At 35.3% G+C, this 22,390-nt stretch overlaps 2 protein-coding genes across 3 annotated transcripts in view; both read left to right on the top strand.

Annotated features, from left to right (window-relative positions):
• The first annotated feature begins 199 nt into the window (after nt 1-199).
• On the top strand, nt 200-10,972 carry LOC121368360 (sin3 histone deacetylase corepressor complex component SDS3-like). 2 transcript variants are annotated; one of them, XM_041493053.1, is made up of 9 exons: nt 200-375; nt 2,007-2,085; nt 2,588-2,735; nt 3,404-3,463; nt 4,326-4,422; nt 4,909-5,013; nt 7,820-7,988; nt 8,543-8,627; nt 9,027-10,972. In XM_041493053.1, the coding sequence occupies exons 1-9, from the start codon at nt 258-260 to the stop codon at nt 9,120-9,122; spliced, it is 957 nt and encodes a 318-aa protein (XP_041348987.1). In that variant the 5' UTR covers nt 200-257; the 3' UTR covers nt 9,123-10,972. The 2 variants fall into 2 exon arrangements, with proteins under 2 accessions (XP_041348987.1, XP_041348986.1); XM_041493052.1 differs by having other exon boundaries at nt 4,909-5,022.
• A 4,545-nt stretch (nt 10,973-15,517) lies between these two features.
• Nucleotides 15,518-22,390, top strand: part of LOC121368357 (signal peptide peptidase-like 3) — a 97,198-nt gene continuing 90,325 nt past the window's right edge. The window contains exon 1 of the mRNA XM_041493051.1: nt 15,518-15,790. The gene's annotated coding sequence lies outside the window, so the exon portion shown is untranslated. The remainder of the gene's footprint in view (nt 15,791-22,390) is intronic.

Here is a 22,390-nt window from a genome sequence, read left to right as displayed (position 1 = left end):
AACTTATTAAAATTATAATTACAATTAGTATTACTGATAAAAGTAAACACAAATAAAGCAGCGATTATGTATCTGTACATAAATGCAACAGTTCGATACAATTTTGATATATTGTTTTTAAATTGTATTTATTTGATGATTAAATCTTCACAACTAAATATCGATTGGTTGCGAAGACGTGCGACCTGCCACCGGAAGAAGAAGCAGACGCACAACTGCAATGTTTTGGTTTTACTGAGTTGTATTAATGTTACGAAATGGCAAATTCAGTATCACCTCCACGGTCCTTTGCTGAAGATGACATATATAATGATGAAGTAGACAGCTCAGATTTAGAAGAAGACCGAGATGGATTTATAAATGCATCAGATGAAGGTCCATTACCCATTATATTTATGTTGTTTTGATGCACTTTCTCTTTTCCAGGGGAGATAATTATTGTGTTCCGCTTTCTGCTTTTGGGTGCTTACGTAATATCATATGATTGTAATTTCATTTCAATAAGTTAGGGACATTCATCATGACAGGTACTAATTGTCAAGTTTACTAGGAAAAATAGACGTTTTTAAAGTAGTGTTAACTACTTAAATTTCCATAAAATACTGTGTGGTTGATTAGAACTAAATAAAACAGGAATAATTCATCATTTGATGATGTTTTCTTTGAGCAATTGGAATTTTTGGCTTAGTAGCTAAGTAGGTCTGGTTTAGTTAGACATAGCCCCTAAATACCCTCATAGAAGTCTTTGGCAATGCAATGGATTATGAGCATTTTGGAAATATCAATCTATTTTATTTTTGCATTGGGATTTACATCCATACAAATGCATCAGAATGCAAAATTGATATTCAGTTCTCATGATATCACAAGCACAAAGGCTGCTGTTAACAATGTTTATTATAAAAAAATCTTTTCTTGCTGATGTTTTTTTTTTAAAGTCAAATATTAGTAGAAATTTGGCAAATTTGATAAAAAAACAACAACAAAAACCCCCAAATGTAGCCAAATTCAAGTAATATTTAGCTTAAGGATATTGTTTTTTAAAATAGTTTAGATATATCAACAAACAACACAGTCTTCGAATTAGCTTTTTGTTGAATTGGAAATGACATATATCTCTTACCAAATTCAACTTTAAATTGTATTTGGTGATTTCAGGCAAACAACCATTTTTTTTTTTTGTACTGCTTGGTCATAAAATAACCAATAATGTGATTATACTGAAACCTCAGTGTTCTTGATGGTTAGAAATTGGAGGGGGATGGCTGCACGACCTTCCTCATTCCCACCTTTAAAAAAAAAGGAAAGCTTGGTTACCATATATTCTTGTGTGTTAGTCGACTGTGGAAAGACCGATCCCTTGTTATTGTGTCTACTAACAAAATGAAACATTTCTAATATTTTATTAAGAATGGCTGAATAAACAATTGACGGTAACTAAAAATCATCAGTTATGACCAATTAAATCTGCAATATATTGAGGACAAATTATCAGATGAGAGTCAATGGATACAAAAGACACAATGACAGTTTTGATCACGTGCCAAATTTGGCACCAAATAAGTGGGGGATTTTCAGTCTGAGATTGCTGAAATAATAAAAATAAAATGTTTTTATTGCTCAAAATAAAATATAAATTTTATTGTTTCCTCAAAGATAAAATTTATGGATACTAGTGTGGGACACAATAGAGGCTGTTAAAAATACTCTTAAATTACATAACTGTAACTCAGTTGTGTTTCTGTACACATCACAGCTTGTTTTCTTTGATGTCCTTGTGCAGATTTATTAAAAGAAATTCAGTATGTGTAAAAAAAAAAGTGTACACTTAGAAATTTGTACTGGACAACACCCGTGACTGGTCACTTATTTTCAGGCTTGCTATCATTACAAATTTATTTAGACCAAATGCTAAAAAGATGGATGGGGATCTATTAAAAAAAGACCTTTTAATTAGCCTAAAAATAATTTTAATTCATACTTTTTATCTTTTTTTATTTAATTAGATACTGAAGATGCCAGTGAGACTGAAGAGAAACGAGAGTCTGTATCCTCAAATCAACCCAGGACAGAAATAAAAGAGCAGTAAGTTGGAACAGAATAAAGACTTAAGATACCTGTACAAGTCAAATGATTTTCATAGAACTAATATGGATAATGTGTCTTTTTGCACCCCTTCTCTAATTAAAACTTTAAAAAGTGTTGCAAACATTCATGACTAGCAACCCATATATATGCCATATATTAAGCACTCATGACACTTAAAACATTTAAAAGTGTGGATAGTAGCATTTATTTTTTAATTGTTTTAGTAGGAATTATTGAAAAGAAAGGTACCCAACAAGGTGACCATTACTACTTAATATTCTTAATGGTGATGGACAAATAGAATTTTTTTTATATGCAGTCTTCCCATCTGAGATATATATACCATCTAAATAACAACAGAAGAATTTACTTATACAGCTGATATATACCTGTGAGTGTCAGCCTTCTGGGTAACCCACATAAACATTTTGGAACTTTTGAGTTATCGGGTATACTGTAGCAAGTCTTCATTTTAGAAATATTTTGATTCTGATTTCAGAATGTATCAAGATAAGCTGGCCCACTTGAAGAAACAGTTACAGATGCTGCAGAGTGGAATTTTGCCAGAGTATATCAAACGAAATAAGAAAATTGACCAACAGTACAGAGAACGGTTACGAATGAATGAAATTTGGCGAGACTTAGAGGTATAATGCTTCTCTTCATTTATGTAGAAAGTTTGAAATTTGGTGAAGTAAATTTTGTTTTTAAAAATTAAGTATCCTTTTAAATTTTACTAAAGTAAATATTTATTGAAGCTTGTAACTTGTTTGATGGGTGATGGAGGAATAAGGCTTAGTGACTAGGCAATACTGATGAAAGTGTATAAATTACATTTTTTAGTTAATAGAAATAAAAGCAATTACAACCATTCAGATGACAGTGACCTTTTGTAATCTTTGCTTGAGTGTGTTCAACCCCTCTCCCCCAAAAAACAACAATCAATCAATAAAAAACCCCCAAAAAACTGGTATTAAGTAGTTCCCTACCAGTCTGAACAGAATGGACTATAGGGTTTGTCTATCTGTCTGTCCCCCGTATTGTTTTCTGGATTTACCTTCGTAGTGCCCCAATACATTAGCCGTGTATTTAATTGTTATACTCACTCATTAAAATGTTAACATGTAAGCGTCTGGTTGAGCACAATAACTTTACAGTGATGCAGTTGGTATAAGAACATTTCTAATAGGGTTATAGCGCAAATTCCACTCGTGAACATTCTAGGAGTGCAGTTTTTCACTTCTTGGTTTTTAAAAAATGAATTTTTTTAATACACCTATGTATTCTTTATTTTAACAAACTAATTTGGTTTCAGCTTGAAATGGTAGAAAGGGACTATATCAAAGAGAAGAAGAGTGCTGTTAAAGACTTTGAGGTATAGTTTGTTATTGTGATTAGTGAATGGCAAGTATTTTCAGGGATAAAATGAGACTGATTACCACATGTCATTTTGTTTGACCGGCCTCGGTGGCGTCGTGGTTAGGCCATCGGTCTACAGGCTGGTAGGTACTGGGTTCGGATCCCAGTCGAGGCATGGGATTTTTAATCCAGATACCAACTCCAAACCCTGAGTGAGTGCTCCGCAAGGCTCAATGAGTAGGTGTAAACCACTTGCACCGACCAATGATCCATAACTGGTTCAACAAAGACCATGGTTTGTGCTATCCTGCCTGTGGGAAGCGCAAATAAAAGATCCCTTGCTGCTAATTGGAAAGAGTATCCCATTTAGTGGTGACAGCGGGTTTCCTTTGAAAATCTTTGTGGTCCTTAACTATATGTCTGATGCCATATAACCGTAAGTATAATGTGTTGAGTGCATCGTTAAATAAAACATTTCTTTCTTTTCATTTTGTTTGTTAATATTTCACCCATTCCTGGGAGTGTTAAAGTTTGTTTTAACACCACAAGAGCACATTTATCAATTAACTATTGGCTATTGGTAATTCTGACACAGTCTTCAGGGAGAACCTGCTACATTTTTCCATTAGCACTTGCCAAAATTGAAAGACAGGACAGCACATACTTTAGCCTTTGATAGTGGGACATTGTTAGTGTTGGGGGGAAACCTAATAGATCTGCCACAGTAGTTGGATCCAATAATCCATGTACCCCAGGGCGAGTGCTCTACCGACTGAGCTAAATCCCTCCACTTTCTGTGAAGGATATCTCAATTGAAGTGAATACATTTATTGCATATGTCACGGGTGGAATATGAATAATCTTCTTTTTGATTTCAGGAGAAAAAGATTGACTTGAAGGAAAGTTTGATTGCCGAATTGGAGGAAAAGAAACGTATCATTGAAAGTGAAAGGGTTTCTATGGATTTAAATGGAGGTAAAAACCATTGTACTGTATAACAGGTGGATAAAAACACCCTTTTGGGTTTTTTTAATAATCAACGTTGATTAGTATCTGATATTATATCTTTGTCAGTTATAAGTTAGTTGAGTCAATTACATGTTATTGTTTTGAGGTAAGAATTTAAATGTTTTGTTCCTAAATTATATTTCCTTCTTTGTTTCTTTTCTGAATTGTTTTGTTTAATTTAGAACAGTCTTTTATAGACAAATAGTTGTACCCATTTTAACACTGTAAATTGTAATGTTGTGGGGGATTATATTTTACAAATAAACATTTACGACGCCTGGTTTTTTTTAAAACACAGGTGTTTAGGCATTGTAAATATATGTAGTTACTCGCATATAAGACACAAACATGCTTTGTAAATTCAGCCCTTAGTGTGTTATATTTTGTTTTGACTTGGCTTACGTCAACAGTCTTGTAGATATTGTACAAATGATATTTGTGTTTGTTCAACAGGTGTACTTGACTTCATGGAGGTGAAACCTATCAACACGCGTAAACTCCGCAGACGTCCCAATGAACCGATGCCACTTCCCGAGAAACGCCGCAAACCCTCGCCGGATATCCTCTATATCCCTCAATACAATCAAAGGGATATCATTCTTCATTGTTTTAACCTTTCATTTAGCTGCTTCTGCTTAACAAATCACATGTATTGTATTTATTTATTTATTTTTCTTTAATATAGCTCTTAGTCACTTCTAGTGTTTGAATAAAGTAGATTTTATTCTTTATTTTTCTTTAGAAAAAGAGTAAATTTAAAATAATGATTGTACTTACTTTCAGGTCTTAAAAAAAAATCATTTTTGCTGTATAAATTGGTGGTTTTCTAGGTGGTGTTTCAGTTGACTTGTACCCTTGGTGGTTGTATGGGCATTAAGATAATTTATAACAAATGTAAAAACTAAATCATATGTCAAGCATAATATAACTTTAAACAAATATCCCCTCACAATAGCTATGATATAATATCCTAAATCAAATGAGCTACAAAAGGAATGCACATCAGTAGTATTTCAAAATAAGTCGCACACCCGTTGGTGAGAACATCCATTTGTTATTTTAATAATATATATGTGTGATAACAATTTAAAGATATACGATGGGCTGTTCCAAAGTGATGACCATGTCACCACAGTCATACTATCTAATGAACTAAAAGCACAGCCGGAATTGATTACTCTGTGACATATAAGTTAACCTGAAACTGATTTGTCTGTGAAGCGTAAGTTAACTACAGTCACTAGTGCCATAAATAATTTTAGTTGAAAACACTGTTGAATATATTTTAAAGCTGGCTTTTTTAAGATGTGTAAGAAATAGAATACTACATTTGTGTCCAGTAGATATGTTTATCAGCCACTTATGTAGTATTCTCTATGAGTATTATGAACCATGTAACAATTAGCATCTTATTTGATTTTTTGTCTCTAACACTTAATAATTGTTTTAGCTTAGTTGGTTGAGTGCTTACTTGAGGTGCTTGTGTCGCTGGATCGAACCACCTTGATGGATCCATTCAATTGATTGTTTTTTTTCTCATTCCAACCAGTGCACCACAACTGGTCAAAGGCTGTGATATGTGCTTTCCTGTCTATGGAAAGGGCATATAAAAGATCCCTTGCTGCATTAAGAAAAATGTAGCGGGTTTCCTCTGATGACTACGAGTCAAAATTACCAAATGTTTGACATCCAATAGCCGATGATTAATTAATCAATGTGCTCCAGTGGTGTCGTTAAACAACAAAAAAAAATGACTATTAATTCAGGCATGGGAATTGTTTGTTTTTTTAAATCTAAGTAGCAGAATTCTGCTTTTTAATTTGTTCTAAAGCTAAACAAAAAGCTTATTTGTTTTTACTTTAAAAAAAAGGTTTTAGCTGCTTTATTATATTGCATTTTCAAAGGCTGTGGTATGTGTTATTCTGTTTGTGGGATAGAGTATATAAAAGATCCCTTACTACTAATGGAAACGTAGTAGTTTCCTCTAAGACTATGTCAAAATTACCAAATGTTTGACATCCAATAGCCGATGATTAATAAATCAATGTGCTCTAGTGGTGTGGTTAAACAAAACAAACTAACTTTATCTTGCATTTCAGTTTTCAGTTTATGACTGGAGTTTAATAAACTTTTTAATAATGAAACATTAGCCAAAAGACATGCATGCATGCACTTACTTGGCAAACTTGTGCATGTATTTATTTGATTTCTGGCTGATTATTTTACACTGTTTGGTTAATGCTTGTTTAATTTTATTTTCTCTTGCTTCTTTTCATCTTCCATCATCATGGGTTTTTAACCTCTGGAGAAAGTGTATAATCTGATGTCGATTTCTCTATATGCACATAGGAATATAGGCCTTCCTAATTAATAATAACTAAATGCTGGTCTCAAGTATTAATACATGTTTGACATTACTAATAGAATTTATCACCATTGTGAGGTGTAGTTAAGACAATTCCAACCCAAGGGATGGCCGAGGATTACTGAGGCCCTTACAAAAAATTGCCTTAGTATCTACATCGCACAATTGTGATTGATTCTTTTTCTTGCCCCATTTAAATACAGTAACAAACAATAATTTTGTAAGCTACCGTTTGTTTATTGTAGAATGATTCATAAACACGTCATCTACAAACTAATTTTCACACTATTAGAGCCACTTATGATCACTGAAATCAAACTTTACTTATATTTTATCGTTTAACTTATCCATTTCCGTACAACCTGGTGTTTCTAATACCACAAAATGTTTTTTTAAATTATTTTTAAAAACGCATGTGCATCTGAGAAGTAACAGTTATGGAGTTGAGTTTTAGTTTATTTTTAACGGTATTTCACCGTTTCAACTTCACAGACTCTTACTTCACTGTCTTGTAACGTTATCCAAATGTGTTACAGGTTTGAAACTTAACCAAACTTAGTGTTAATTTTTACGAGCTGAAACTAGGGTCTGCGTCTTTAATTATATGCAGAAAAATACAGTCCACATTATACAACGACATAAAAACATAACTTAACGATAAATATAAAGTTACCGGTAAAAATATTAATTTGTTTTAATATTTTTAAAACAATGATACAATGTGAAATAGCAATATGGAGAAAAAGTAATTCAACAGAATTCCAAAAACCATGAGATATCATTGTAACACATGAGTTATGATGTCACGGCCGGACAGATATATCTAGCACCATGTAAAAGCTGTATGATTCAGTCCAGTGGGCAAGAAAAGCATTTATGGAATTGTTATAGACTGTCCGAACGTTAAATTTCAAGAACAGCATCCAGATGATGTTTTTCACAATAAAGAATATTTAACTTGTGTTATTAGTATAAATAATCTTCCTTAACCCTAAGTACCTCAGGTTAACTTCGTCCTGGATGAGAATGAAATTAATGATGACCTGCGAATCATTAACAAAGTGAGCGGCAGACCATTCCAGAAGAAGGTGACCCCTCCCCCAGCCATGATTGATTGTGTCTCTGATGTCAAGATGGAGGATGGAAAACTGTTTTATGACAAGCGCTGGTAGGTATTTCATATTCTTGCTGTGGTTTCCGTAGTAATATTGTAACCGTATCATTATTATTATTAATACATAGTTACTGAATACTGATGTCAAATGTCATGATCTTTCAACATCTGGCATTGACACACATTAAATATTCATACTGATGGGATGTGGCTGTTATTATGTCAGAAATATACTTTACCATACATGGTATAGGGCTCACTGGAAAGAAGTTTGTTTTAACCTATATTTTCAAATATATGTAGTGTATGTCTTGAAAATTACCTGAATGTTTTTAATAACATTCTGTTTGTCAAATACTAAATGTTGTAGCCATTTTGTTTTAAAATTATCATTTGACTGTGAGCCGTAACTAAATATTTAAAAAATATATGTTGTATACAAAAAAACAAAACAAACCATGTTTGATTCATTTATTCATTCATTTGATATTTACGCACAATGCATTGTAGACATTGTATCTATAGTAATGGAAACAATTTAAACTATGTATAAGCATTGGTAATAGATGTTCATCTTGTTTATGTTTTTAAATAATTCATTGATTCAGGTTTCACAGAAATCAGCCCATCTATGTTGAATCAAAGGAAGGGGGAAAGATCTGTGGTGTTATTACAGGGGTAGGAGCTCAAGAGGTAGGTTGCCCTTCATGTTAAAATTAATGAATGGATGGATGGAGGGAGGGAGGGAGGGATGGATTGGAGGGATGGAGATGGATGTGGATGGAGGGAGGGATATTTAACGACACCTCGACATGAAAAATACTTAGGATATTAGGTGTCTAACTGTGCTAATCCTACATGTTGGATGTAAGTCAAATTAAGACCTTATTTCAGATATTATAATACAGTCTGAAATATTGGGCTTTTAACAGTCGGATACTATTATTTGGACTTTTGTCAATATCAACATCTGTTTACAAGTTGAAATAATTTCTCTTTTTTTATATTCTTCACACTAAACAAAATCTTATCTATTTTGCAGATAATTTATAAGAGTGTATTTGCTTTTAAAAAATCCTTCTATTATTTTAGATTTGGGTGAGAAAGACTTCAGACAACACAAAGTTGAGAATATATCTGTCACAGCTGCAGAAAGGAAAATATATTTTAAGAAGACGGTCCACGTGAAATTCTTCAGAACTGTTGTATAAATAATCATAAACTCCAGGCATTAACAAAAAGTGATTCTTGTCATATTTAAACATTTCACTTTCAAGCAAGTAATGTAGAACTTCAACCAACAGTAATATTCGATGGAGTCTTGTTACTGAATGTTTTCTACGACAGAAGAAAATGCACTTGGTTGGCTGGAACACCTTCACCATACATGTACAAGAATTAAAACTTTTGCATTGATCATATCATAAACATGAATTATGTTTGTGCCATTTTCTGGAATACAAAGCTATAGCAAAGATCATCATTAGAGATACTGTAGCAAGTTTTATGTGTTTGTGTACAGATATGTATTATTGTGGTCAAACCTGCCATAAGGGTTCACCAAAATTCTTCTATTAACTCAAGCAGTTGCTTTTCTACATAATTTTAGGAGAGCATTTTATATCCCACCATCAATGTTCAAACCAATCTGAACTAGTAGAATGAATGTACATGATTATAAAATTTAGTTGTAAAAGAGATAAAAACAGTGTTCGACAAATGCTTAAGAAAGTTGCAAGTCCGCACAGAAGCTGTGACTAACCTAGTACCCTATGTATTATAGTACTACAAATGATAATTTCCACTAGCCCAGACCAAAAATTAACAGTGGATTTGTTGAACCCTGGTTAAAAAGGTTTGTTACTTGATGTCAGTAAGTTTGCAGGGCTAGCTCTGGGTGTGTAGAAAACTTCACCAAATTTATCCATTAAACTCTCAAATTTGCAGAAACCCACCATCATTTTCAAGAAAATAACAATCATTACATGAAATTCTTTCACCAAATTCAAATAAAATTCTCCAGTTGTGTTTAAAATTGGCGAATTTGGCAAGTGCCAGAGCTAGCCCTGAGTTTTTATTAGGCTATAACTTCTTACAACCTAACAGTACAGGTGCTGGAGCAGGTTTACCTCTAACGATTTGTACATTCTGTGATGGTTTTCCATGTCAGTCATTTAATCACAGTTTTGAACCAATGCGTGAAGTATTATTTAACCAGATTTGGTCAACAAATATGGACATGGGTAGTAAATATACTGTAGTTCATCAGTTCTAAAATAAATAGCTTAAACAGAGTTAAGGAACTTTGTCTTCGGTAGACCTGTATGTACTGCATCTGTGAAGATGAAAATACCCATGACAATCCAGATAACATTTTATTCATCTTCATTGCTGGCCTACATTGTTCACCAAGCAGCTCATATTGGCTCACAGGGGACTAGTCAGTTGTGGTTTTTTCCAGTTGTGCTGCTATTGGACAGTTATGTTTCATTCTAGCAATACTCACACAGTGCAACTGTCAGTTTGGCTCTGTTGTTAGCAGTCTTGTCATTCATTAACCAAAATAAGTGCAACAGTGAATTTGAACTGACCTTTCCAACCAAAAGTAGTGTTAGGCCAACAAACTGGTACAAGTATCTGTGTAGGACACATTAATAAATACTCGAAGGAAACTAGTTGTGTTATCACTGTGAAAATTGTATTTCTGGACATGAAGGTAAAGTGAATTTAAGCAGAGACATATTTGAAAGATCTTATAATTATTATTAGCAGTACATTGATGATGCCATATTGCTATCTTTGAGGATATCATGATTTCTGTCTGCCAAATGCTCGGACTTGAACTGCTTTAACTGCAAAAGTTTCCACCCTTATTGACAGCAGTTCATGAAATCTGCTGGTACTGAAACTAATCATGAACCTGGTACAGATTGTTAGAAATATGCATGGATTATCAGGATAGTGTAGGTGCATGAGGAATGGTAGTAGGACTCGTCTAGCCTATACAATGATATAAATAAAACTTGTTTAAAATGTGATTTATTTTTTCTTTATATTATTTGATTCATATGCATGGTGTTTTGATGTGTCTTTCACATTCTGTCCGTTCTGTAGTTGATGAGTTAACAGCTTTAAAAAATAACAACAATCACAATGATTTCTTTCCTGTGGAGGGGGTATGACGGCAGTTGCAAACTAGATGAATGAGACCTAAACACACTGCAATTGGATTGGTTCTGGATTCTTACATTGAGAAGGATGTTATTGATGTGGGCGAGTGCTTCACTTGACACTGTACTCTGCTTGACGAAACTAATTTATTTGATTGTACACTAGAGTTGCGTGGATTAGTGTGAAGATTGAACACCAAAGTATTACTTTCTTAGAAATTTATCATCATGGACAAAGGTAGTGAAGAGACCATGGCAGGATACAAAGTATTCGATGGGAAATCTGCTGTTACTACAGTGCCAATAAAACTCGTAATAAGTCTGGTTATGAAGACATCATCAAGAAAGAAATTGGAATGACAATACAGAATTTTCGAATTTATAGTAATATTGAACCAAAAATGCTGATTAATATTGGGCTAAACCGTTTACGACTCCCCGTCTGTAAATAAGTACAATTAAGCAGATAGTCTTTTGGTTGTGATGGTCGTGAATTATTAAGTGTTTGTAATGGCTTTTTAAATATTAGATCTAATGTCTATGTCAAAGGTTTAGGAGATATGCACAGAACTGTTTGTTAAAAAGGAGTTTTGCATCCAACACTATCTTCCCATGTAATATTAAGACGCCCCAAAAAAAAGAAAAAAAAAGAAACCTAGTTGGGTTCTGAATATCGGTGTACTAAAATCAAATGTTTTTGTTTGCTGTGCTGAATTATCTTGGGGGGGGTGGGTGGGGTTCTTGGGTGTTTTTGTTTTTTTGTTTTTTTTACCACGCAAAATACCTAGATACAAAATGGTCACCCATCAAAACAAAGGTACTAGGTTACATTATTTACAGCATTTAAAAACTTCTGGTATAGGTCCTACATGTTTTATAGTTTTAAAGTTAAAATCACACCAAAAAAATCGGGCTCGTGGGATGAAGTCTGAAATATGGCAAAAATCTTTTTGTTTTTGCATTAAATTTAGGTCATCATTTACATGGTCATGACGGGTCAAAATGGGTCAACATAATTTGTTCTTGCAGAACTCGTAAATGATTGACGCGAATTGTGAATACTCTAAGGCCTGTTGTAGATCGGTCAACAGGCATAGCAAGAACTTTCCAAACATTTATAAAGTTTAATGGATGCAACAGTACAATATTTGACAATACCTTAACATGGTACTTAATATAACATTTTAAGACCTTTTAATTATATATGAAACAAATGATAATTTGTGAGTGAATTGTGCGGCCGGATGGGAGGAGGACAAAGTGAATTTGTTTTAGGGGGGTCATGTTTTGCTCCCACAAAAAAATATATTTTAAAAAGAAAATTCGCTTGGAGCAGAGGGGTTTCGATCCAAACCCCACCTCCCCACCCGTTTGCACACGCGCCTGGAAGAAGAAGATTGAATTTCATTACCACTTTGAACCGTTATAGAAGATGCCTATTATATAGTGTGCATTTTAAGAGAAACGATCGATGGCATTGATAAAGAATTGAATCATGTTTATGTTCATATTGTGTAAAATGTGCATTTCCCCATCATCATTATTTTGTAGTCATGGTATACATGTTACACGCGATTTGACGTTAGTTTGCCCGTTTACCAATTGCATCTAGGACACAGAAGTAAAAATAAAACAAAACAAAACCACACATTTATTTAATTCTTGAAATACCAGGTGTATAATAAGTGAAAATTACAATAACGAACCAAACATGGCGGAAACTAATGACCATTTGGGGAGAGGGGGGTTGACTGATTAAACCTTGACCTAATTCTTATTATCTTTAGGAAAATATGATGTTCTTTGGGACATGAAAGTGAGCAAAATAATCAGTGTGTTTCGGCATCTTCAGTATCGTACAGTTGTCTTGTGTGAGCCGACTAAGATAGAGGGCACAAAGCGGGGCCTGAATTCAGGGAATTTATCATTTCTGCATTTACTTTTACCACATTTAAATGCCGAATGTTTTTTATGAACATCATTAAACTTTAGTTTAGAATGAACAAGCATCTTAATGGGTTTATTTAGTGTTAGTTTACTTGACTTAGAACATTTCTCGATACCTGTTACGTTTCATGGGATAAACGCGTTCAGTTTGACTGCTTTTAAGTTGTATTTTGTTTTGTTTTTTTGCATATAGTGACACGTTAGAAACTGAATTAAAAAGTTTGAAAAAACCCCCAAAACTTCTTAATAGACTTTACCACCCCCAACTCGACCAAAATATACGGTCCCCCTCCCCCCAATCTATATATAAAAAAGATTAAAATATGACTTGTGTCCCCCCCCCCCCCCCCGCACTAAAGGCTGTGCCACCCCACCCAAAATATTAAACATATTTACGTTTACAATGTAGTAAGTACAGTACCATTTCTTTGTATTACTGTACACTGAAACAATGTTTCATATAGACCTACAATGTTAGACAATTTGATAACAAGTTCATAGTAACAAACAGTTGGGCAGCGATTGAAAGAAAATTATATAGCTTGGTCTCTGACTGGAATGAGAGCGTATAACCTTCCAAATGTCCGTCTAGTTCTCTTACAGTCAAGAGCACTCGGGCTAGTGCCAGATATGCGAGGTAACAAGTTAAACAACACCATGATGACATCCCTATCCATGCAGGCACGGCGGAAGCAGAAAAAACCCATTAAGGGGCTGACTGAGATTGGAGGAGGGGCTGACTGAGATCGATTGCGCAAAGTAAAATTTCTAGGGTGTTTGGGGGTATGCTACCCCGTAAAAGTAGGAAAACTAGATGTCTTGAAATACAATTTCCTGCATTAGAAGTAAAATTTATCTCTGCCTTAAGATTTAGTAATAATATTTTTGATTCAGAATTATTGGGCTACCGAATTAGGTATAAGATGATTTACCTTTAGCAATGTCAGTGATTGCGGTGTTGACCGCAATCACTGACATTTTATCTTCATTCCAAATAGCAATTAAAAAAAAAGAGAAGAAATTTTAAGTAACTAAGAATGTTAACTTGCTCGACACGTTACTAAATGGAGATGATTAATCTTGAAAGCTTTCTAGTGATCTTGATTTATCGTCGTTCATGATCAGTTTCCACTGTCATGATTATCCAGCCCGGTCAATTGAGGTTTTTTGTTGTTTTGAGGGTCATTTCATAAATAAATAAATAATAATAATTGGTAACACCAACAATATAGGTCCTTGCATAGAGAATAGGTTGGAAATCAGTTTAGCAGGACTTTAATAAAATTTCACAGATGCATGGGTTGAAATTACCACAACTTTGGGAGAATGACCCTATTGACAGAGTTGCCTTGATAAGCACCCCCCCCCCCCCCCCCACACACACATCTCCCAGTACTGAAGTAAATTCTCAAATTCGAGCAAAACCTATAGAAATATTCACCCAAAATGAGTTTGCCTAAACCCTTTTTACCATGTATTTCTATCATTCTACCCACTGTATTAGTTGGAATCCATGTAAAAATGCGTAATGATTCGTTTGCAACCCTATATCTCTTTGGCAAACATGCTAATATGAATTATCCAGATTCCAAATTCGGGCATTTTTGCACAAAAATCAGTGTCGGCTATGTAATATCTGCTGCATTCTATTGCCATTATAAAAATAAGATGGATACATTTTTTAAATTTACTCTTGAAGGAAGGAAGGGAGGAAGGAAGAAGGAAATGTTTTATTTAACGACACACTCAACACATTTTATTTACGATTATATGATTAACAGCAAAGGATCTTTTATATGCACCATCCCACAGACAGGATAACACATACCACGGCCTTTGGTATACCAGTCGTGGTGCACTGGCTGGAGCGAGAAATAGTCCAATGGGCCCACCGACGGGGATCGACACCAGACAGACCGCACATCAAGCGAACGCTTTACCACTGGGCCACGTCCCGCCCCAAATTTACTCTTGAAAGTAAAGAAATCATAATCACCTAAAAATTAATTGCAAAATATTTCCTTTAATTTAGGCTACTCTTGAAAGGAAAGAAAATATTTTGCAATGAATTTTTAGGTGATTGTGGTGATGGGTCGGAGCGCTTTCATTGAGAAATCTCCTGAAATCAAATTCGAACTACGGTCCTGAATTAATGGTGGGTAGAAAAATAAGCAAACATGAGTTTGTAGTTAAAGGGTTAAAGTTGCATTAAGAAGTCTTGCTGACTGAGGCCTGACAAACGATATTCATCCGCATTCGGACACTATGGCAATCCGTTTTAATCCCTAATATATAATCACGTTGATTCAAGTCATTAGCCCAACAGTCAAAGTCACCCAACCGTATCTACTACAGTATTTGTTAATTATATCCAGCGAAGCGTGAAAAAATCGCTTTTTTAGCTCTGACCTACTTTGTTGCGCACTTGCACAAAGCTGTGACCAGAGGGTCAAACATAAACAAAGGTTGGCTCTACGGTTGGTGTGTGTGTGTTATGTTATGAATAATATAAAGGCGATGCATTGCGATTACCCTGATTGAGACTTTAATGATTGACGCATCAGCTGGACACAAAAAAAAGTCTAACATTGGGCGGATTTGTAAACTCGGAGCCGCAGCTTCTAGCCTCTGTATCATTCGTTCTTGTCAGATGGACCGACACTGTCGACTGTGTTGCGTTTGACCCAAAGAGCTGCCATAGACCTGTGCCATTACTTGCAAAAATGATCATTGTTTCATGTAAGTATAACCGGAGACTTGATATATCATTTAATGCTTATCTGTATTAATCACGTGGCATGCAGTGTTAGCATTTTGCAGGTGCGTGCATCGTTAAGTAAGTCGCTGTAATTTGTCACATTCCTGGTCAATATTTTGAGGTATCTTAGGCCACTGTAAATTAATGGTGTAATCACTTCCGACCTTGACCTAAAACAATCTGCAGTGGTAGCTTGCTGTGCTATCTAGTTTTTCCACCATGCCCTTCCCATAATTTCTATGTTGTACATGTAAGATAGTAAAATTACATGTATCATTAGTAATAAGATAATAAAAAACATCTGAAATGAAATCTGTACCCCCCCCCCCCCCCCCCCCCCCCCCACCTTGGGAAGTGATAGAAATAAGCCGAATTTCTCACTAGTCCAATGGACAAGTATATCTACAAATCTACTTGTCCATCAATATTTTTACTTGTCCAGATAAGTCAAAATAAAACAGTATTATACATTTTCATACTTGTTCAAATAGGTCAGAATAAAACAGCATTATATAAATACATTTTTACTTGTCCACTGCACAACCACTAAGGTACATTTTGCTTGTCCCAGCAGATTATCACTTGTCAGGACAAATGGATAAGTGGTTATTTCGAACACTGTTGGGGTATTGAATGAACATAATTAACTCATTGTTGTATTAATCCCTTCGAACTAGTCGAGAAGATGGAAAGGCTTCCACCTGTTTTTCCCCTTTGGGGTATTGAATTAGCATTATCAACTTAATGTCAAATAAGCACTATAGTATGTAGCGTAAGGCCTAGATTCGAACTCCAAGCCTTTGAGAATGTAGCTGAATATTTCGGCCACTCAACCATACACTGGATCATCAGTCAACTCTGCATTATAGGGCGCTGAGCTAGCTCTGACAGTCCCCAATTGCAAATTTTAAAAACAATTGGCAAATTTTATTTTAAGTTGGCGAAATAATTTTACTACATTTTATTAGAAAATAACCGGTTTTCTGCCGTTTTTTTTAAGTTTAATAGATAATTTGGGGACATTTTGAGTTCACCCAGAGCTAGCCCTAGGCAGGAGGTAGTGCTGTGGTAAAGTGCTCGTCTAATGCACAGTCATTCTTTACTCGAGTCACCTCCAGCCCTCCCCTTATTGATATTGATATGTAGAAGGCTAGAGGAAACTCTATATGTAATGCTTTGGCAATCAAAGAAAGACACTTTGCTCTATGTCACCACAAGAAAGTACAGTCCAAGTTCACTGGGTGTAAATTAAAGGGAGTGCCCCCCAAAATGTTAGAAAGATTGGTTACTGTATAATATATCGTTGGGGATAGATTGATTCATTATTTTACCCCTCAGTGCTTCTACAACTTATATTACAGTCAGTTGAACAGACTATTTTTACGTTTTATATTTGTTGCAAAAGGTACCGATTTAAAATTGCCATCCATGAGCATTTCACCTGTAGCAAATTTGCCAAAAGCTGTTGAATATTGCCTTAGGTAACAAATTTTAAAGTTCAAACCCTGCATATATTACCAACTGAATGTTGGGTATTTGGCTACAATCTACTGTAAACCATGCAGTGAACAGTCAGTTTTGCCTATCCCACTTTCTAATTACGCTAGTCCTACTTTCTACAGTGATGTCACAAGATTTTTGCATTTGTTACTGTCTATTTCAATTGACGGGCGGAATGTAGGCCTGTGGTAAAACGCTCGCTCGATGTGTGGTCTGTTTGGGATCGATCTCCATCGGTTATTTCTCATTCCAACCAGTGTACCTTGACTGGTATATCAAAAGCCATGGTACCGGTATGTACTGTCCTGTCTGTGGGTTCCTCTCTAAGACTATGTCAAAATTACCAAATGTTTCACATCCAATAGCCAATGATTAATAAATCAATGTGCTCTAGTGGTGTCATTAAACAAAACAAACTTTAAACTTTATTTCATTTGATGTTAGGGGCCGTCCATAATTTTCAACATTTCATGAGCGTACAAACCGTACACAGGGGGGAGGGGGTTAAGGGGCCAGTGTATACTTTTTTTGAAAATGAAAAATGTCGATCAACATTTTTCATTTGGGGATGTATACTTTGGGGGGGGGGGGGGGGGGGGGGAGTGGTCAAAAGCGTACGGTTTGTACGCTCGTGAAAATGTTGAAAATTATGGATGGCCCCTTAGCAAAACAATCATATTGTACTACAGAACATATTCACCATAAGGGATCAATGCCTGATAACTAGGTTTAGTGCCTTTCGTTTATTTTATATTATCTACAGTCCAACCTATGTTAAGCAGCCATTTGTGACCTTGCCCTCTTCATTATGAGTGATAACTTGATGCAAGCAGATTTATAAGTTACATTAGCAGTGTTCGAGATTAAAAGTTTTGGGCAGTATCCCAGTTGGATACTAACAATTCAGAATCTGGTATCCCACCTGAGAATTTAGTATCCCACTTAAATGAAATTCATAAATAACATCATAACAAATTTGGACGACACCGTTCTCGTTCCCAATCTATTGCTACACCGCAATCAAAATCGCAGAATTCGTGAAATTTGCAATCAAACGGAATTGGCAAAAAGATTTGCTGCATCTATTTTTGCGTAATATTGGCATAAATTAATATTTAGCAGTAATCAATAAGTGTTTGTGACATTACTAATGATAAACCTACCTGTATCAATTTTTTGCAGATGTGGAATCTATCAATATCTCAATAAAATTTGAAAGGAGGAAACATCCAACAAGAACAATAGCAATTTAGCGGTTCCCAGCATTAGACTGAGTACGAGTTGGGGGAGATATTTGTTACGGCATAGCATTAGACTGAGTAAGAGCTCAAAAATACTGTTACTTAACTTCACCAGTAAATGATGACTTTCACTGTTTCAGCAAAAAATAAAAATGCAGGATTAAAAAAACCAAGAACCTTATATGGTGTCCTGGTGGGATACTGGGTTCTTGAAGTCTGGTATCCAAAATTAAATTCTGGTATCCCCGGGATACTGGGATACCATTAATCTCGAACACTGATTAGTAATAATTGTTTGTGAAAGTACATGGACTAAGATGACCTATTAAGACAAGCAGCTGTTCATAGCGGTCAGTGACAGCAGGTATGACTGTATATATGTTAAGCATGTATTTGTTTCAACCACAAGGAGATAAAAATGTAGATGTAGGCCTATATAATAATTATAGTGTCACAATGTAGTATTTGTAGTATCTGGGCCCGTGCTTATACAACTTAAAGTCTAGACTTTTAACGTAATGCTATTTGAATGGCGTTGCCATGACGTTAAAGTCTTGACTTTTATTAAAGTCTAGACTTTAAGGTTTATAAGCACAGGGCCTGCTGCCTATAACATTACTCTTTACTTTGAAATGTTTGAGTGTCATATTTGCCAAATTCCAATTACAAATATTTAATTACCAATTCACAAAGGAAGCAAGTTGAAATTAAGCATAATTTATTTAGCCATTATGATGTAATGTTTTATTTGAATGAAACAAAAAAGAAAGAAATATTTTATTTAACGACACACTCAAAACACATTTTGTTTATGGTTATATGCTGTCAGACATATGGTTAAGGACCATACAGATATTAAGAAAGGAAACTTGCTGTCGTTACTTCATGGGCTACTCTTTTCGATTAACTGCAAGGGATCTTTTATATGCATCATCCCACAGACAGGGTAGTACATACCACAGCCTTTGATATACCAGTCATGGTTCACTGGCTGGAACAAGAAATAGCGCAATTGGGCCACCAACTGATAAAACATTTCCACAAAAAATTTGCTGCTTGCTACTGAGTCAGCAATATGATGTACATGTATATACCATATATTAGCAAGAAATCATAATTACTTTGTCGGTAACTCAAGATAAACACAATGTGACTGGGTGACATGTATACCTACCTGCCAAATTTCGTGGATGACTGATGCATTTGGACCTTTCTTTTTCTGCACTCATGCAAGTCCAGACTAGTGCATTGTTACACAGACACAAAATCAAACAGTGGCACATAAAAAAAAATAGGTACCTCCTGTATTATTATTTGTTTAAAATGACCCACTCTCAGCAAATGTTTATAAAATGTCCAGCAATTATCGGAAAGCAGTTAAAACAATATGCTTAATACAATAAGTTATAGTTATAATGCCGTATTCCAGTCAGACAAGTGGTTTATTTTTGTCACTACTGGCTTCAATGATGTAGTGGTTAAGTCATCAACCTTAATGGTTGGTGAGTACTGGGTTCTCACCCACGCATATATATATATATAAACCATCACTGCTGCTACTGGATCAAGAAAAGTATGGAAAACATGCCCCCCCCCCTACCTTCTATGCCAGTATATTGTATTGAACTAGTTCAAAGTTAACATTCATCAAGATAGCCATATGGCGACTAACTTAAGAAATTAGGTTTTTGCTGTACAACCAGATGTGAGACTTGCATGCTCTGTCATCACCACCTATTTCTTATACTCTTAGCCTATATTTATGATTTTCAAATGACATACATAGAATTATTAGAAATGAGGTTAGGGTTTTAGGTGATTGATGCTTAATCAAGAGGGAATAGTGGAAGAATAAATTTAAAGGCATATTGTCACAGACCATTGGCCTGTTTAATGGCCCAGCAAAGTATGACATGGAAATATATATACATTTGATTTGTCCCTATAAGTACTTTATCCAACCATTTATGGTACATAACCACTGTATCCCACTTATTGATGATATTTTGTAAAACTAAATATTTTATGGTGATGATCTATAATGAAAAAGCTAAATTGCTGAGAGGGTTGATGGATTTCCTTCCAACATGTTTCAGTTTGGGCGATATAATAGCAAGGTTTGGTATCACAAATGAATATAATTTTCATTTATTATTAATTTTAAGAGAAATAAGATCCTTAAATCTTGTCAATATGCCTTTAATACTACTACTGCAAACTCAAATTCATGCAAAATGTGTTAATCTGAGACCTTTTTATCATTTATTTCCATCATTCTGCCCTCAAAATTAATTGTAATCCATGTATAAATGTGTAGTGATTCGTTTGCAACCCTATATAATTGTTTGGTAGTAATGGTAATATGAAAAAATGTCATCCAGATTCAGGCATTTTCATTCAATTCGGTCAAAAACCAGTCTGCCTACAAAAATGGAAGCCCATTGACTCCGTGGACTAATGTTTTTACTTCCATCCCGACCAGTACCCATAAGTGGTATGCCAAAGGCAGTGTTCTCACTGGGTGAAAATTTAAGGCCTTTAAGGCCACTATATACATATATACATATATATATATGTATATATATATATATATATACACTGAACAAAATAAGAAACTTCCGCTAACTTTGCTTGAACATAACTTGATAAAAACAAACCGGGGGAATAATTGTTATATATGCGTTTAAAGAGTGTTCATGGTGCATCGTTTGGTGTAAAAATCATGGCCATAGGTTAACAGAAACTGGGAAATTTTGACCAAGTGTGGTAGGGGTTAAAAACAAAACACCCACTTAATAACGGGTATGACCACCTCTTGAATTGACCACTGCAGTGCATCACAGACGCATAGAATTGACTAAAGTGTTGATTTCTGCCTGTGGAATATTGTTCCATTCCTGAATGAGCGCTTGACGAAGTTCGTTGACGTTAGCAGGTGGGTTGGGACAACGCCTCAATCGTCTGTCCAGACTATCCCAGACATGCTCGATGGGGTTGAGATCAGGACTTTTAGCGGGCCAGTCATCAATGAAATCAATGTTATTTGTCCTAAGAAAATTTACAGTGTCTCTAGCTGTATGAGAGGTGGCATTATCATGCTGAAAAATCGAGATGTTGGCGTTGTTATTGAACAGAGGAATGACGTGATGAGCGAGAATGTCATCGCGGTAACGTTGAGCATTTAAATTGCCATCAATGACGACTAGTGGTGAACGATAACCATGGGCAATGGCTGCCCAGACCATGACACAACCCCCACCCCCGAAACGATCTCGTTCAAGAACACAAGTCAGCATAGCATTCATTTCTCCAACGGTAGACACGCACCCTGCTATCACCATGTTGTAAAGAAAATCTGGATTCATCCGAAAAAAGAATGGTATTCCAACGTCGCCGTATCCAACGAGTATGTACACGTGCCCGATTTAGACGACGATGACGTTGCGTTAAAACGCATCCGATGTAAGGACGTCGTGCATGTAAACCGTTTTCCCACAGACGATTACGAACAGTTTTCCCACTGATTCGGTTATTATGAAGTCCAGGTGTGTTAGCAGCAGTAGCAGTGGCAGTTTGGAATCGATTGCGCAAATGCGTGTTCATGATATAGCGGTCTTGACCACACGTAACACGCGGACGTCCACGACGTGGCAAGTCGTTGGTTTCGTATCGCTCGACTAGAACTCCCAACATGCCTTGCAACGTCTTCTGTCGACATGCCAGCATCAAGCATGCCAATTGCCCGTTCGCGTAAATTATTGGGTATTCTTGGCATACTAAAAATGCTACCATGTAAAAAAAATTTAAAGCGTTTTCGTTCACTTGACAACAATGTCAGTA

The sequence above is a fragment of the Gigantopelta aegis genome, chromosome 3 (genome assembly GCF_016097555.1).
Source record: "Gigantopelta aegis isolate Gae_Host chromosome 3, Gae_host_genome, whole genome shotgun sequence".
Classification (NCBI taxonomy): domain Eukaryota; kingdom Metazoa; phylum Mollusca; class Gastropoda; order Neomphalida; family Peltospiridae; genus Gigantopelta; species Gigantopelta aegis.
Note: the sequence above shows the minus strand (reverse complement) of the source record. Positions and strands in the feature narration are given on the sequence as shown.

What these genes read in the sequence shown, in the direction of transcription:
- LOC121368360 (XM_041493052.1), top strand. Translation starts at nt 258, where the DNA reads ATGGCAAATTCAGTATCACCTCCACGGTCCTTTGCTGAAGATGACATA. An exon ending in AGGACAGAAATAAAAGAGCA is followed by an intron (nt 2,086 to 2,587) that starts GTAAGTTGGAAC and finishes TTCTGATTTCAG; the next exon opens with AATGTATCAAGATAAGCTGG. An exon ending in AAATTTGGCGAGACTTAGAG is followed by an intron (nt 2,736 to 3,403) that starts GTATAATGCTTC and finishes ATTTGGTTTCAG; the next exon opens with CTTGAAATGGTAGAAAGGGA.